The 17,527-nt window shown below is 42.7% G+C and overlaps 1 protein-coding gene across 1 annotated transcript in view; it reads right to left on the bottom strand.

Annotated features, from left to right (window-relative positions):
• hectd2 (HECT domain containing 2) overlaps positions 1–17,527 on the bottom strand; it is a 36,623-nt gene that overhangs the window by 2,149 nt on the left and 16,947 nt on the right. Inside the window, exons 15-19 of the mRNA XM_029764487.1 lie at positions 12,625–12,783; positions 9,317–9,391; positions 9,105–9,192; positions 8,848–8,954; positions 3,350–3,465 (exon numbers count right to left, since the gene is read on the bottom strand). Of these exons, the coding sequence (XP_029620347.1) occupies positions 3,350–3,465; positions 8,848–8,954; positions 9,105–9,192; positions 9,317–9,391; positions 12,625–12,783 (545 nt within the window). The remainder of the gene's footprint in view (positions 1–3,349; positions 3,466–8,847; positions 8,955–9,104; positions 9,193–9,316; positions 9,392–12,624; positions 12,784–17,527) is intronic.

Here is a 17,527-nt window from a genome sequence, read left to right on the forward strand (position 1 = left end):
TCTGGCTTTTTTATGGCGGTTTTGGAGCAGTGGCTTCTACCTTGCTGAGCGGCCTTTCAGGTTATATCGATATAGGACTCGTTTTACTGTGGATATAGATACTTTTGTACCTGTTTCCTCCAGCATCTTCACAAGGTCCTTTGCTGTTGTTCTGGGATTGATTTGAACTTTTCGCACCAAAGTACGTTCATCTCTAGGAGACAGAACGTGTCTCTTTCCTGAGAGGTATGACGGCTGCGTGGTCCCATGGTGTTTATACTTGCGTACTATTGTTTGTACAGATGAACGTGGTACCTTCAGGCGTTTGGAAATTGCTTCCAAGGATGAACCAGACTAGCGGAGGTCTACAATTGTTCTTCTGAGGTCTTGGCTGATTTCTTTTGATTTTCCCATGATATCAAGCAAAGAGGCACTGAGTTTGAAGGTAGGAATTAAAATACATCAACAGGTACACCTCCAATTGACTCAAAGGATGTCAATTAGCCTATCAGAAGCTTCTAAAGCCATGACATCATTTTCTGGAATTTTCCAAGCTGTTTAAAAGGCACAGTCAACTTAGTGTATGTAAACTTCTGACCCACTGGAATTGTGATACAGTGAATTAAAAGTGAAATAATCTGTTTGTAAACAATTGTTGGAAAAATTACTTGCGTCATGCACAAAGTAGATGTCCTAACCGACTTGCCAAAACTATAGTTTGTTAACAAGAAATGTGTGGAGTGGTTGAAAATTGAGTTTTAATGACTCCAACCTCAGTATATGTAAACTTCCGACTTATTTCTAATTTTGTGCACAAATTTGTTTAAATCCCTGTTAGTGAGTATTTCTCCTTTGCCATGACAATCCATCCACCTGGCAGGTGTGGTATATCAGTAAGCTGATTAAACAGCATAATCATTACACAGGTGCACCTTGTGCTGGGGACAATAAAAGGGCACTCTAAAATGTACAGTTTTGTCAGACAAACAATGCCCAGGTGTCTCAAGTTTTGAGTGAGCGTACAATTGGCATGCTGACTGCAGGACTGTCCACCAGAACTGTTGCCAGAAAATAATAAATAATACATTCTATACCATAAGCCACCTCTAATGTCTTTTTAGAGAACTTGGCAGTATGTCTAACTGGCCTCACAACCGCAGACCACGTGTTACCACGCCAGCCAAGGGCTTCCACATCCGTCTTTTTCACCTGCGGGATCGTCTGAGACCAGCCACCCAGACAGCTGATGAAACTGAGGAGTATTTCTGTCTGTAATAAAGGTCTTTTGTGTGGAAAAATTTATTCTGATTGGCTGGGCCTGGTTCCCAGTGGGTGGGCCTGGCTCCCAAGTGGGTGGGCCTATGCCCTCCCAGACCCACCCATGGCTGCGCCCCTGCCCAGTCGTGTGAAATCCTAATTTATTTATTTTTATTGAACAATTTCCTCATATGAACTATAACTCAGTAAAATCGTTGACATTGTTGCATGTACGGATTCTTGGTCACCTTCCTGACCAAGGCCCTTCTCCCCCGATTGCTCAGTGGCCAGCTCTCAGAAGAGTCTTGGTGGTTGCAAACTTCTTCCATTGAAGAATGATGCAGGCCACTGCGTTCTTGGGGGACCTTCAATGTTGCAGACATATTTTAGTACCCTTCCCAGATCTGTGCCTCGACACAGTCCTGTCTCGGAGGTCTACGGACAATTCCTTTCAACCTCATTGCTTGGTTTTTGCTCTGACATGCACTGTCAACTGTGGGACCTTATATAGACAGGTGTTTCCCTTTCCAAATAATGTCCAATCAATTGAATTTACCACACGTGGACTCCAATCAAGTTGTAGAAACATGATCAATGGAAACAGGATGCACCTGAGCTCAATTTCGAGTCTCATAGCAAAGAATCTGAATACCTACGTAAATAAGGTATTTATGTTATTCATTTTGAATACATTTTCAAAAATGTCTAAGAACCTGTCTTCGCTTTGTCATTATGGGGTATTGTGTATAGATTGATGAGAAAAAATAAATATTGAATCAATTTTAGAATAAGGTTTAACGTAATAAAATGTGGAAAAAGTCAAGGGGTCTGAATACTTTCCTCATGCAGTGTATGCCCTATATATACACAAAAGTATGTGGACACCCCTTCAAACAAGTGGATTCAGCTATTTCAGAAACACCCGTTGCTGACAGGTGTATAAAATCGAGCACACAGCCATGCAATCTCCATAAAAAAACAGTAGAAAGGCTTTACAGAAAAGCTCAGTGACTTTCAACATGGCACCGTCATAGGATGCCTCCTTTCCAACAAGTCCGTTTGTCAAATTTCTGCACTACTGGAGCTGCCCCGGTCAACTGTAAGTGCTGTTATTGTGAAGTGGAAACGGCTAGGAGCAACAACGGCTCAGCCACAAAGTGATAGACCACACAAGCTCACAGAACGGGACCGCCGAGTGCTGAAGGGCGTAGCGCGTAAAAATAGTCTGTCCTCAGTTGCAACACTCACTACCGAGTTCCAAACTGCCTCTGGAAGCAACTTCATCACAATAACTGTTCGCCGGGAGCGTCATGAAATGGGTTTCCATGGCCGAGCAACCACACACAAGCCTAAGGTCACCATGCGCAATGCCAAGCGTTAGCTGGAGTGGTGTAAAGCTTGCCGCCATTGGACTCTGGAGCAGTGGAAACACATTTTCTGGAGTGATGAATCATGCTTCACCATCTGGCAGTCTGATGGACGAATCTGGGTTTGTCGGTTGCCAGGAAAACGCTACCTGTCCGAATGCATAGTGCCAAGTGTAAAGTTTGGTGGAGGAGGAAAAATGGTCTGGGGCTATTTGTCATGGTTTGTGCTAGGCCCCTAAGTTCCAGTGAAGGGAAATCTTAACGCTACAGCATACAATGACATTCTAGACGATTCTGTGCCTCCAACTTTGTGCCAACAGTTTGAGGAAGGCCCTTTCTTGTTTCAGCATGACAATGCCCCCATGCACAAAGTGAGGTCCATACAGAAATGGTTTGTCCAGATCGACGTGGAAGAACTTGACTGGCCTGCACAGAGCGCTGACCTCAACCCCATTGAACATCTTTAGGATGAATTGGAACGCCAACTGCGAGCTAGGCCTAATCGCCCAACATCCGTGCCCGACCTCACTAATGCTCTTGTGACTGAATGGAAGGCCTAGCTCGCGGTCGGCGCTCCAATTCATCCCAAAGGTGTTCGATGGGGTTGAGGTCAGGGCTCATCCCTGCGTAAAATTCACCATCTGGGATATTTCCTACTGTTCAATGGTCATTTAGAAACTCAGGATAATGGCTTTAATATCAAGCCTTTTTACAAAATGAATGATATGATGATGGGTTTACAGTACCTGATGGTGGGGTCAGTCTTGCTGTAGCCCTCATACTGGGCTGCCTTCTGCAGAGAGCTCATGTCCAGGTTGGGACTGCCACACACCAGGATCTCCACCTCCTCTGGCCTCAGCAACTAAAACAAGAAGGACAAGACAAGGAATCAATATCATGGTAGTCTGACAAGTAAAACTACAGGATATGAAAATACAGGACACCTGGGATTCCAGTGAAACTACAGGATTTCACAAGCCAACTAATCACTACCATCCTACTAGGCACAGACATCAATTCAATGTCTATTTCACATTGGTTCAACATAATTTAATTGAAATGACGTGGAAACAACGTTGATTCAACTAGTATGTGCCCAATGGGATGGAATTTTATCCATTAAAGAGCAACTTCTCATTTAGAAAACAGCCTACGTGGCAACAATATGTGTCAGAAATATTTATTCTACTGTCAAAATTGACTACAAAGTGGAAGTAGGATCATTTTGGTCAGTCACTCTAATCAAAAACTAAGTTTTGTGAGACTTGTATTCATTACTGCATCCTAGCGTAAATTTGAGTTTGTTTCAATCCTACCCACATAACCACAGCTGGCAGCACACAAGTAATCACCAATTCGGACTACAGCTGCACGCAACCCGATTGTAATGCTTGTGGTAAATTTGGGTTGACTTTGGATATCCCGGTAGGGCTGGTTAGCGACTATCTGTAAAATTACACAATTTACATTGGACAATACATAAAAATTCCAATAGCTCCAAATTTCAATGACTTAAAACCTCTAACCAATTATACATTGTAGAAATTCAAATACAAATATTGAAAGCATTTCATGAGAAAACTAAAAGGTGTGCAACATGAAAATATTGTCTCATTTACATGGTGTTGACGGACCCTAACTAGCCCCAGAGCTAGGCTATCCAAAGTCAAACCGACTTTGCCACAGTCACACACCAACCGGCTGAAGCTAATTGCTAGCATTTCTTAATGAACCAAAAAAAATCAGGAAGTGGAGTTGCCCATTTAAAGTAACCTACTGCATGACACAAGACAATTAGTTACGATCATGGTAGTCTGAATCATGAATCCCTGTTCATTGCACTAGTGCTGCACAAAATGTGCACTTAAACAGAACCATCAATGACTATGGTACAGTGTCATAGTAAGGGAATGGGGTGCATGATCAGCGTGCCATATGTATGGATCATTGTGTCACACACTGCCTAAACTGTATTTATCAGATACAGTATCCAATCTGTTGCTAACTTGATACATTTGGCCTCATTTTGCAAACCCTATTTGACATAGTTGCATATTTTCTCTGTATCACTCGGTCCTTGACCACATTCACTCCCATGCACTCTTTATATCTGTGACTCCACCTTATCAAAACACACCCAGACGTCTGTGTCAGGCAGTGCACGGTCTACACAACCACCTCACAGCATCAGAGTTTCACCGTGTCCACGGAGTGCAAACAGAAATACAACCCGTTGACTAGTTAGAGAAAGACAAGCCAATGGCAAGTTCCAGCTGGGATATAGAGTTACTGAAGAATCTGGGACGGTTCAAACCTTGTCTGCCACACCCCCTCTTCCCTCACCCCACCAGGCAGCTGGTGAGTTACAACTGTCAAAGCAGCGTTGCATAACCAATGAGAGCGTAGACAACTGTTGTGCAACTGTCACAATGAGCTGGTTTGAAAGACGATTGCTTTCGCTGGCGTGGGGCTATGTGGGGGGGCTATAGCTGACTTTTCCTACATGTACATTACATGCTTCTATCCCACTGTCACACTATCATTGACCAGCATGAACATACATGTATAGTACGAGCCTGCTTATAGGCGCATGCACTGCCTTGGAAAGCAAAGAGGGAAAATCTCCTGATTTGCAAGAACTGAGTGGACTAATACAAATGTAGGATATTAATTTGACCCAGTTTGCTGCAGCAGGGAAATAATCCAGTAGCAACAGGAAATGTGAATTATTATGCGGATTATAATTTATGGATATTTTTGTAGGGGTTGATCCTGTTGAAAATGATATTGCTGTTACATGCATACTACATTTCTATTTTTGTGTTTCTTTTCTATCTACAGTATCCAAAAAGGATGAATCAGCATGCTACATTTGCTGCAAAGGGAAAAGCAGTTAGGCTAATTAATGTTTGACTGTGGTTTGTGGTGGGGTCGGTTAGGTTGTGGCGTACAGTAAATACCGACTCTGGCATTCACTGACACGTACACCAAACAGATAATTGAACAGTCAAATATTTGTTTTTGCTGGTACAGCAGAATCCTTGCCCAGACAGATCCCTGAGCTCACTGCTGTCAGCTTATCTGACAGTTCACTACACACAGTTAATTGCAGTACCCCAGTCTATTTCAATCTTGTCAACTTTAATTGATCGATTACTTGGTGTTGTCCAGGGGTTCTCAAATACTATTAGAAAGGGTCAGTTCACACACATTTCCTAGACGGCAAAGGTCCAGATGTACATTGACATTTATCAGTGTATTAATAAACCCCTACCCCAACTCAGGCACTGTCCACGATAAACACACACCTCTTGTTGGTGGAGAGAAATGTTGCAGTTTTAAAGCAGATTTTCTGCAATTCTACACATTTTACCATAGGATGGAAAGAAAATGTTTGTTTTAAAACTTATTTCCTGCAATTCTTAACATTTTTGCATGTCTTAATTGTGCATATGTCACCTTCGTTCCATATTGACGCTGTTCTGGGTCCAGATATGGACCATGGTTTGCCTATTAAGGATGGTTGAGGTAGTACAGGTAACTGCCAAAATAATGGAAACACTTCAGTAAATGAGGGAAACAAAAGCAGTGCAGTTTGGTTGGGTCGTGTTTCGGAGGTCGCATGGCTCTCGACCATCGCCTCTCCCGAGTCCGTACGGGAGTTTCAGCGATGAGACAAGAGTGTAACTACTAATTGGATACCACAAAATTGGGGAGAAAAAGGGGTAAAAAAACCATATAAACCAGGCAAAAAAAGAGACGTCCTCTCATTTATTTTCAGCAAACTTAACATGTGTAAATATTTGTATGAACATAACAAGATTCAACAGACATGTGACTAACAGAAATTGAATAATGTGTCCCTGAACAAAGCGGGGGTTAAAATAAAAAATAACAGTCAGTATCTGGTGTGGCTACCAGCTGCATTAAGTACTGCAGTGCATCTCCTCCTCATGGACTGCACCAGATTTGCCAGTTGTTGCTGTGAGATTTTACCCCACTCTTCCACCAAGGCACATGCAAAGTTTCCGGACATTTATGGGGGAAATAGCCCTAGCCCTCACCCTACGATCCAACAGGTCCCAGACGTGCTCAATGAGATTGAGATCCGGGCTCTTCGCTGGCCATGGCAGAACACTGACATTCTTGTCTTGCAGGAAATCACACACAGAATGAGCAGTATGGCTGGTGGCATTGTCATGCTGGAGGGTCATGTCAAGATGAGCCTGCAGGAAGGGTACGGCATGAGGGAGGAAGATGTCTTCCCTGTAACGCACAGCATTGAGATTGCCTGCAATGACAACAAGCTCAGTCCGATGATGCTGTGACACACCGCCCCAGACCATGACGGACCCTCCACCTCCAAATCGATCCTGCTTCAGAGTACAGGCCTCGGTGTAACGCTCATTCCTTCGACGATAAACACGAATCCGACCACGAATCACCCCTGGTGAGACAAAACCGCGACTCGTCAGTGAAGAGCACTTTTTGCCAGTCTAGCGATGGTGGGTTTGTGCCCACAGATCGACGTTGTTGCCGGTGATTTCTGGTGAGGACCTGCCTTACAGCAGGCCTACAAGCCCTCAGTCCAACTTCTCTCAGCCTATTGCGGACTGCCTGAGCACTGATGGAGGGATTGTGCCTTCCTGGTGTAACTCGTTCAGTTGTTGTTGCCATCCTATACCTGTCCCGCAGGTGTGATGTTCGGATGTACCGATCCTGTGCAGGTGTTGTTACACGTGGTCTGCCACTGCGAGGACGATCAGCTGTCCGTCATGTCTCCCTATAGCGCTGTCTTGGGCGTCTCACAGTACGGACATTGCAATTTATTTCCCTGGCCAAATCTGCAGTCCTCATGCCTCCTTGCAGCATTCCTAAGGCACGTTCAAGCAGATGAGCAGGGACCCTCTGCATTTTTATTTTGGTGTTTTTCAGAGTCAGTAGAAAGGTCTCTTTAGCGTCCTAAGTTTTCATAACTGTGACCTTAATTGCCTACTGTCTGTAAACTGTTAGTGTCTTAACGACCGTTCCAAGGGTGCATGTTCATTAATTGTTTATGGTTCATTGAACAAGCAGCATGGGAAACAGTGTTTTAACCCTTTACAATGAAGATCTGTGAAGTTATTTGGATTTTTATGAATCATTTTTGAAAGACAGGGTCCTGAAAAAGGGATGTTTCTTTTTTTTGCTGAGCCATATGCCATGGCCGATGTAAGCCATATGTCATGGCCGTCTCAGTCACCAGATCACATCCCAATTGAACACTTATGGAAGATTCTGGAGGGGCACCTGAGACAGCGTTTTCCACCACCATCAACAAAAAAACAAATGATGGAATTTCTCATGGAAGAATGGTGTCTCATCCTTCCAATAGAGTTCCAAACACTTGTAGAATCTATTCCAAGGTGCATTGAAGCTTTTCTGGCTCGTGGTGGCCCAATGCCCTAATAAGACACCTTATGTTGGTGTTACCTGTACTTCACTCCTTGTTAGTTACACAGTACGCTGATAGGTTTCTGTCAGCAGATCAGTGAGGATACTCACAGGGCTCACAGAGCCTAGCAACAGTTAAATAACTATTGGGAAACCAACTGACAACGACCAGAGTGATCCAGATCCTCTCATGTTAAACCATGCAAATCTAACCCTAAAGCTGGGCTGGTTCTGCATGAATACAGCAGATTTGTGGTCTGTCTGATTGATATTCATGGTGGACGCCACTGTGGTTCCCTACGTACTCTTTAAATAGGCCACTCATACGAGCCTCCCCCTTTTGGCCCAATGAGCCCTGGTCACTAAGTGGAGACAGAGCACACACACACACACACACACACACACACACACACACACACACAAAACACCCCCGTTAGGAGGCCTGTGCCAAGAGAGGGGGTGGGGAGCCTCTGTGAACAGGCAGCGAAGAACAGTAGACTCACTCACACACATGCACGCACACACAGTTGAGCTTCCAATCCTGCACTCCTCGTTGCCTCTCCGGGCCTCACGATCACGATGCTGCCTAATCAGAAAGCGTTCTATAGGAGTTGACTAAACTATTGACTTCTGACACTTCAAACAGGACCAGCTGGCACTGAAATGATGTCCTCTGAATTCTCTGTGACAGTGATATACTTTATCCAAAAACCTATAATGACAGTTGGAATTCATAACGTTTTTCTACAGTTGGTCACACCAATTAGAATTAATTTATTCACTTTGATAGTAAAAGTCTTGATATTCTTACCAACAAAGCATCGGAGGCACACACGCTGTGGAAGCCATAGAAGAAGGCAGCAAACTGCCTGTAAATGGACTTATTCAGCAGGAAATCTACATACAGCTGGACATACTCTGCAAAGACAAGAATAATCAAACAATCATTCAACTATGAGAGAACAAACAAATGCCACATAGTCTGAAAGGCACTGTTAGATATCACATGCTACTGCAGGACAGTTGTCTTTCCTCTGGTCTTTGGCAGTCTGTCTACTCCTCATTTACCCTTCCTGTTCTGGTTGGTAACAGGAATCTTATCTCCTCCTGGTTTCAGATTGTAGGACTTGATCACACCTAGTTCTTCCTGCGACACCTAAAATGATCATCACATTAGTGGAGTGCTTCCCTTGTGCTGTAACAGTATTGATTATTGTGAAGTCAAAGACATTATGTTTCACAGGTGTTATTGTGAACAAGAATGAATGTGTTTTCCCAACCTGAAAGGTTGTGCAGAAGTCCTCCTCCACGTTGCCTTCATAGCTGAGAAGTTCTGCCAGCCCATGAGCAAGATCCTGAAACACAAGACTAAATCTATAAGCAATGCTTTTTATATACAGCACCAGTCAAAAGTTTGGACAAACCTACTCATTCCAGGGTTTTCTTTATTTTTACTATTTTCTACATTGTAGAATAATAGTGAAGACATGTGGATTTTTTTTGAGCCAATTAGTTGTGTTGTGACAAGGTAGGGTTGGTATACAGAAGATAGCCCTATTTGGTAAAAGACCAAGTCCATATTATGGCAAGAACAGCTCAAATAAGCAAAGAGAAATGACAGTCCATCATTACTTTAAGACATGAAGGTCAGTCAATCCGGTTCATTTCAAGAACTTTGAACGTTTCTTTAAGTGCAGTCGCAAAAACCATCAAGTGCTATGATGAAACTGGCTCGCATGAGGAACACCACAGGAAAGGAAGACCCAGAGTTACCTCTGCTACAGAGGATAAGTTTATTAGAGTTACCAGCCTCAGAAATTGCAGCCCAAATAAATGCTTCACAGAGTTCACGTAACAGACACATCTCAACATCAACTGTTCAGAGGAGACTGCATGAATCAGACCTTCATGGTCGAATTGTTGCAAATAAACTACTACTAAAGGACTGCAATAAAAAGAAGAGACTTGCTTGGGCCAAGAAACACAAGCAATAGACATTAGGTCGGTAGAAATCTGAGACCAAATGAGACGCAGAGTAGGTGTTTCCCACTCTGAGGCATGGAATAGGAGGTGTGATGGTGTGGGGTGCTTTGCTGGTGACACTATCTGGGATTTATTTAGAATACAAGGCACACTTAACCAACATGGCTATCACAGCATTCTGCAGCAATACGCCATCGCATCTGGTTTGTGCTTAGTGGGACTATAATTTGTTTTTCAACAGGACAATTACACAATACACCTCCAGGCTGTGTAAGGGCTATTTGACCAAGAAGGACAGTGATGGAGTGCTGCATCAGATGACCTGGTCTCCCCAATCACCCGACCTCAACCCAATTGAGATGGTTTGGAATGAGTTGGACCGCAGAGTGAAGGGAAAGCAGCCAACAAGTGCTCAGCACGTGGGAACTCCTTCAAGACTGTTGGAAAAGCATTCCAGATGAAGCTGGTTGAAAAAATGCCATGAGTGTGCAAAGCTGTCTTCAAGGCAACGGGTGGCTATTTTGAAGAATCTAAAATCTAAAATCTATTTTGATTTGTTTAACACTTCTTTGGTTACTACATGGTTCCATATGTGTTATTTCATAGTTTTGATGTCGTCACTATTTTTCTACAATGTAGAAAATAGTACAAATAAAGAAAAACCCTTGAATGAGTAGGTTTGTCCAAACTTTTGACTGGTACTGTAGATTGCAACCAGTCTTTATGAAGTATATGGTCTCCTTCTAAATCTGTGAAGGACTAATGGAAAAAAAGCTAAGAGGAAAACAAATTGCCATTTGAAAGTTGCCACGGTGGGAACGTCTGCCCTATGCAGCACAGTACACTATGTTCATAGAACGTTTCATGGAGGAAAATCTGACTTCATTTTATTATTGATATCTAATGACTGAATTTTCTTTACTGAATTACTGAAAATCATGTAAAGCCTTTGCCACTACACAATCTATAAAACGTATTGAGGAAACAAAATAACCATTGTATGCTGTATGTATATTACATGACATCACTGCGATTATGCTTTTCCAATCCACACCTCATAAAATGAAGTACATTTTACAATGCAAAATCATTTGAAGAACAATTGCATGTGTTTGACGTCAGTGCTGGGCACTATTAGCATGTCTTTTTAAAGAACTTGCAGTAGCTTTTTCCCTTTTTCCCTCCACCAATTTAGGAAAAAGTATTCAACAGGGAGCAAATAAACGCCCAGAGGCCGTTATGCAAACAAAGAGAAGGCCAGCTGCCCAGTAAAAAACCAACATCTGGCCTCAGCAAGGCTGACTCGACAAAACGCAGCGCAATGAGATGCATACTGCATAAAAAGCTATACAATTACACAAAAAGCAGGTAAATACTAGTCTTAGTGACAGTAATGTATTGTATGTGCATACAACATTTTTATACGATTAATATAGATTTGGTTTGTTCTTTTGCGTTTGTGGAGTTCAAACGTGCAAGCAGCGATGTGCAAAAGTTGGGCTTGACAGCCCTCTGCTGGTGAATATTGGAAAATGTCAAGGCTTCAATCACTGACTAGCAAATGAAAAATCAACATATTATGAGGAACTACAGGATTAGATAAGGAAATATTATAACAACAAAGCATAACTTTGATGGCAATTGCAGAATATTCATTTGGGAGTTCATAAAAAAATCTAAAGAGAAGCATGTCATGCCACGTGAACTGTATCTCTCCTCTCCATCTCTCCTCCTAGACAGCTAACAAACTACAGCTAGCCTGGCATCCTTGAATCTTCCTGTTCAATAAAAAAAGCTGCCATCACCAGGAGATCTTAATCAGCAGTGTTGGGCTCCTGTGTGTGACATCTATGGGCAGCTTTTACCGGGGTGTGAGGTGATGATGGTTGTAACGGCACCTCTGTGACCTGGCTGCAGCTCAGTCTCATCTCACCTTGGCTGCAGCCATACTGTTATAACAAGACTGGTGGCAGGGTGAGACTCTGGGACTGTATGGAATGTGAGCCTGGTTGATTATTTCACACGCCTGTGACGCACGAGCATTTCCTTAGACCCCATGACTCACATCATTACAAGTACATTATTTATGCATATTGCATGTATTCCTGTACATTTAGCTATAAGTAGGAACAATGCCATATTGCAGTTAATTCTAACACAGTCTTTTTAACTAACACAGTCTATATAACATCTTAGTCTAGCAACCATACATCCCCCACTAGGCACAGACGTCAATTCAACGTCTATTCCACGTTGGTTCAACGTCACTTCATTGAAACGACGTAGAAACAACATTGATTCAACCAGTGTTTGCCCAGTGGGCCATATTCATAAACAGATCAACACTAAACCAGAGACAATGTAAACCTTTCTAAAACAGGGCAGTACTCTCATAAGCATCATATCCACTCATTTGACTATGTACATTATTATTTTTGAAAAGCAGAGTACTTTGCAAGTAAACAAATGTTACTTTCCCATGGTTTATTACCACCGCAAGCAATATTATTGTACTTGTGATCCTTACGAGAAGAGTGTAGGGAAAGAATGCCAGTGAGAGAGGGTAACTAAGAGAGCTGAGTCACAGCTTGTGTCGTGTACATACAGGCATGACCTGCTGCAGGTCGTCCAGGGTGAGGGTCGCCATGCCAACGGGGGTATCGGGGTCACACGGCACCACGGGCGGGGTCAGAAGCTTCTTGTAGACACAGGGAGGGAAGCGGATGTCCAGGGTGATGCTGTTGTACACGGCCAAGCCCATGAGCTGCCACACATACAGTTAAGTGTGTAACAAAGTACAGATCCTTTACAATAGAAAGCAAGTATCTTCAACACCAAAATAACTCACGGTTATAATCATATAAACCACTAGAACAGATTAAAATGTGGCTAGTTATATTCATTTAATGTAGCACAGCATTCAGATGAAAACCTTTTCACTTCACTGCTAAAGTATTCTGCTTCTGAGCTCTTCATACTTCGTAACAATGACAGACCCTGCAGCATGTGCTAATGATCCCAATCATTACTCGATTATCACTGCATTTTGCCATGTACTTTATATTGGCTTGTAGCAGATCTGAACAGGGAATATAAACAGCAGGTGTATTACGCATTTAGAATGAAATTGTAGAGAGCCTGAACTCCTAAAGTGCTACCAGCTGCTTCTGGCAGATCTCACTCCACGTGTCGTCCATATGGAACTTCTGTGGGAGAGGTTGAGCAGCAGAGCTCCTCTCTCTACGAGCTCCCTGGCTTGCTAAATAGAGTTTGGAAAAATGCTTAAAGTTATATTGGCGCAGGCTTGGGGAAAATTCCATGGGAACTGACAGGCGGAGGATGAAACGCAGTCCGCTCCAGACCAGACTTGCAGCTCACAAAATAAGACACAACAAAACCTTCTGTTTCTATTACATCTCTCTCTTTCTCTCTTGCACCGTTGTGACATGGAATTTTTTGTCACCCTGCCCTCCCTGTTGTGTTCGCTTCAGATAGAGACACATAGCCACTTCAGTGTCTGTCAGTGTGCTGCAATTCTAACCGAGTGGCAGACAGACTGGTGAGGTGGAAGGGGTGCGAGTGTGAGGGTATGTGGGTGGACTGACTCCGGCTGTCAGTCCACTCACATAACATACAGTGCATTTTGGAAAGTATTCAGACCCTTTGACTTTTTCCACATTTTGTTACATTACAGCCTTATTCTAAAATTGATTAAATAGTTTTTTTCCCTCATTAATCTACACACAATACCCCATAATGACAAAGCAAAACCAGTTTTTTTTCAATATTTTTGCAAATGTATTAAAAATTAAAAACTGAAATATCACATTTACATAGTATTTAAACCTTTACACAGTACTTTGTTGAAGCACCTTTGGCAGCGAATACAGCCTTCGAGTCTTCTTGTGTATGATGCTACAAGCTTGGCACAACTGTATTTGGGGAGTTTCTACCATTCTTCTCTACAGATCCTTTCAAGCTCTGTCAGGCTGGATGGGGAGCGTCACTGCACAGCTATTTTCAGGTCTCTCCAGAGATGTTCGATCGGGTTCAAGTCCGGGCTCTGGCTGGGCCACTCAAGGACATTCAGAGACTTGTTCCGAAGCAACTCATCAGTTGTCTTGACTGTGTGCTTAGGGTCGTTGTCCTGTTGGAAGGTGAACCGTCGCCCCAGTCTGAGCTCCTGAGAGCACTGGAGCATGCGTTCATCAAGGGCCTCTCTGTACTTTGCTCCATTCATCTTTCCCTCGATCCTGACTAGTCTCCCAGTCCCTGCCGCTGAAAAACATCCCCACAGCATGATGCTGCCACCACCATGCTTCACCGTAGGGATGGTGCCAGGTTTCCTCCAAACGTGACGCTTGGCTTTCAGGCCCAAGAGTTCAATCTTGGTTTCATCAGACCTGAGAATCTTGTTTCTCATGGTCTGAGAGTCCTTTAGGTGCATTTTGGCACTCCAAGCGGGCTGTAGGCTCCAAGTGGGCTGTCATGTGCCTTTTATTGAGGAGTGGCTTCCATCTGGCCACTCTACCATAAAGGCCTGATTGGTGGAGTGCTGCAGAGATGGTTGTCCTTCTGGAAGGTTCTCCCATCTCCACAGAGGAACTCTAGAACTCTGTCAGAGTGACCATCGGGCTCTTGGTCACCTCCCTGGCCAAGGCCCTTCTCCCTCGATTTTCTCAGTTTCCTCAGTTTCGCCGGGCAGCCAACTCTAGGAAGAGACTTTGTGGTTACAAACGTCTTCCATTTAAGAATGATGGAGGCCACTGTATTCTTGGGGACCTTCAATGCTGCGGAAATGTTTTGGTACCCTTCCCCAGATCTGTGCCTCAACACAACCCTGTCTCGGAGCTCTACGGATAATTCCTTCGGCCTCATGACTTGGTTTTTGCTCTGACATGCACTTTCAACTGTGGGACCTTATATAGACAGGTGTGTGTCTTTCCAAATCATGTCCAATCAATTGTGGACTCAAATTAAATTTTAGGGATGATCAATGGAAACAGGATGCACCTGAGCTGAACTTCCAGTCTCATAGCAAAGGGTCTGAACAGTTATATAAACAAGGTATTTCTGGTTTTTATTTTCAATAAATTTGCAAAAAAAATCTAAAAACCTGTTTTTGCTTTGTCATTATGGGTTATTGTATGTAGATTAATGAAGACATGTTTTTATTTAATCTATTTTAGAATAAGGCTGTAACGTAACAAGATGTGGAAAAAGGGATAGGGCCTGAATACTTTCCGAATGCACTGTAACTACCCACTGGGAACAAACTGGTTAAATTAACGTTGTTTCATTGTCATTTGTCAACGTATTGTGATGTGGAATCTACGTGGAAAATATATTGGATTCAAAGAAAGTCATCAACGTCGTAAACTGTTGTTTTGAGGGTCAAATTTCAACCATAGGATTATGTCATCAGAACCAATTTTCAACATAGACAAATCTTGTATAAAATATGTTGAATTTGTACATTTCAAACATCAGATATTCACTTCTTACTGGAGATTTGATCTATCTACATCTATTCATTTGGTCTCCCATCCAGAGTTTTAACCAAGCCCAGTGCTGCTTAGCTTTGATATTTGTCACTGACTATTACCAATGTACTGTACTATCATGACAAAAAATTGGGAGAAATCTCTACTTAATAGATTCACTGTTGCTATTGAAGTCATTCCAAAGAGTACTGTAGGTTCAACAGAGCAAATGAAATGGAACCCTACTTTATCAATCATACATCATCAATGATGCTATTTAGGCCTTTCAAATGGAATCTACAAGTTAATAATAAATATGTTGGATTCACGTCTCCAGCTCAAACAAAAAATACAAGTTAACGAATATGATTAAGTCAAATCAAACTGTATTTCAAGTTTGCTTTGATTTGATTTAGTCTTATTCTTTAACTTCGCTTTTTGGTTGAAATGGAGACGTGAATCCAAAATAAAAATTATTAATTTGTAGACAGACTGGAATTAAAGCCAGACTCAGTGGCACAGATGGAGCTATCCATGCAGAAGATATATCTCATTCGAAAGTTGATATTTGGTTGAGTTGACAACCAAACACAATTCCATATCACTTTTACAATACGGTAAAAATCCTATTAACTTGGGATTCTCTGCCTCTAACCCTATTTAAGGGGGCTGAGTCACTGGCTTACTGGTGCTCTTCCATGCTGTCCCTAGGAGGGGTGCGTCACTTGAGTGGGTTGAGTCACTGACGTGATCTTCCTGTCCGGGTTGGCGCCCCCCTCGGGTTCATTCCGTGGGGGAGATCTTCGTGGGCTATACTCAGCCTTGTCTCAGGGTAGTAAGTTGGTGGTTTGAAGATATCCCTCTAGTGGTGTGGGGGTTGTGCTCTGGAAAAGTGGGTGGGGTTATATCCTACTTGGTTGGCCCTGTCCAGGGGTATCGTCGGACGTGGCCACAGTGTCTCCCCACCCCTCCTGTCTTGACCTCCATTATTTATGCTGCAATAGTTTATGTGTCGGGGGGCTAGGGTCAGTCTGTTATATCTGGAGTATTTCTCCTGTCTTATCCAGTGTCCTGTGTGAATTTAAGTATGCTCCCTTTAATTCTCTCTCTCTTTCTCTCTTCTCTCGGAGGACCTGAGTCCTAGGATCATGCCTCAGGACTACCTGGCCTGATGGCTCCTTGCTGTCCCCAGTCTACCTGGTCGTGCTGCTGCTCCAGTTTCAAGTGTTCTGCCTGCGGCTATGGAACCCTGACCTGTTCACCGGAGGTGCTACCTTGTCCTGGACCTGCTATTTTCGACTCTCTCTCTACCCACCTGCTGTCTCTAACTGAATGATCGGCTATGAAAAGCCAACTGACATTTACACCTGAGGTGCTGAATAATCACAACCACTGTGATTATTATTATTTGACCCTGTATAGCACTTTGTGACATTGGCTGATGTAAAAAGGGCTTTATAAAAAATGTGATTGATTGATATGTTGGATTCACGTCTCAATCAAAAATCAAAGTTAAAGAATAGGACCACATTTTAAATAGGAGCTAATTTTAAATACAGTTTGATTTGATTTAATCCTATTCTGTAACTTTTATTTTTGGTTGAGATGTTAAAGAATAGGATTAAGCCAGTGGCTCAGATGGAACTATCCAAGCAGTAGATACCGTACACCTCCTTTAAATTGAGTTGAGTTGTCAACCAAACACAATTCAATATTACTTTTACAAGACAGTAAATAGCCTAATGTTAAGGCTATCTTACAAACTAATGGAACGGTATTTCAACCATAAAATTAGTAACACATCCATGGACACATTTTGAGGTTACTGTAAGAATAAATTTATTCTTATGTAACCATAGAAAGCATTCAGGGTCTCAGGTCTGTGGAAATCTTCACAATTGCTATAATAATCTGCACAAAATCTCAAACGGCATTGATCACTTGCACCATGTACTTTAACGTAATCTCAACTAACTGCAATCCAGGTTATTTGGTTGTGCTATTAGATCAAGCACAGTGATAACA

The sequence above is a fragment of the Salmo trutta genome, chromosome 10 (assembly GCF_901001165.1).
Source record: "Salmo trutta chromosome 10, fSalTru1.1, whole genome shotgun sequence".
Classification (NCBI taxonomy): Eukaryota; Metazoa; Chordata; class Actinopteri; order Salmoniformes; family Salmonidae; genus Salmo; species Salmo trutta.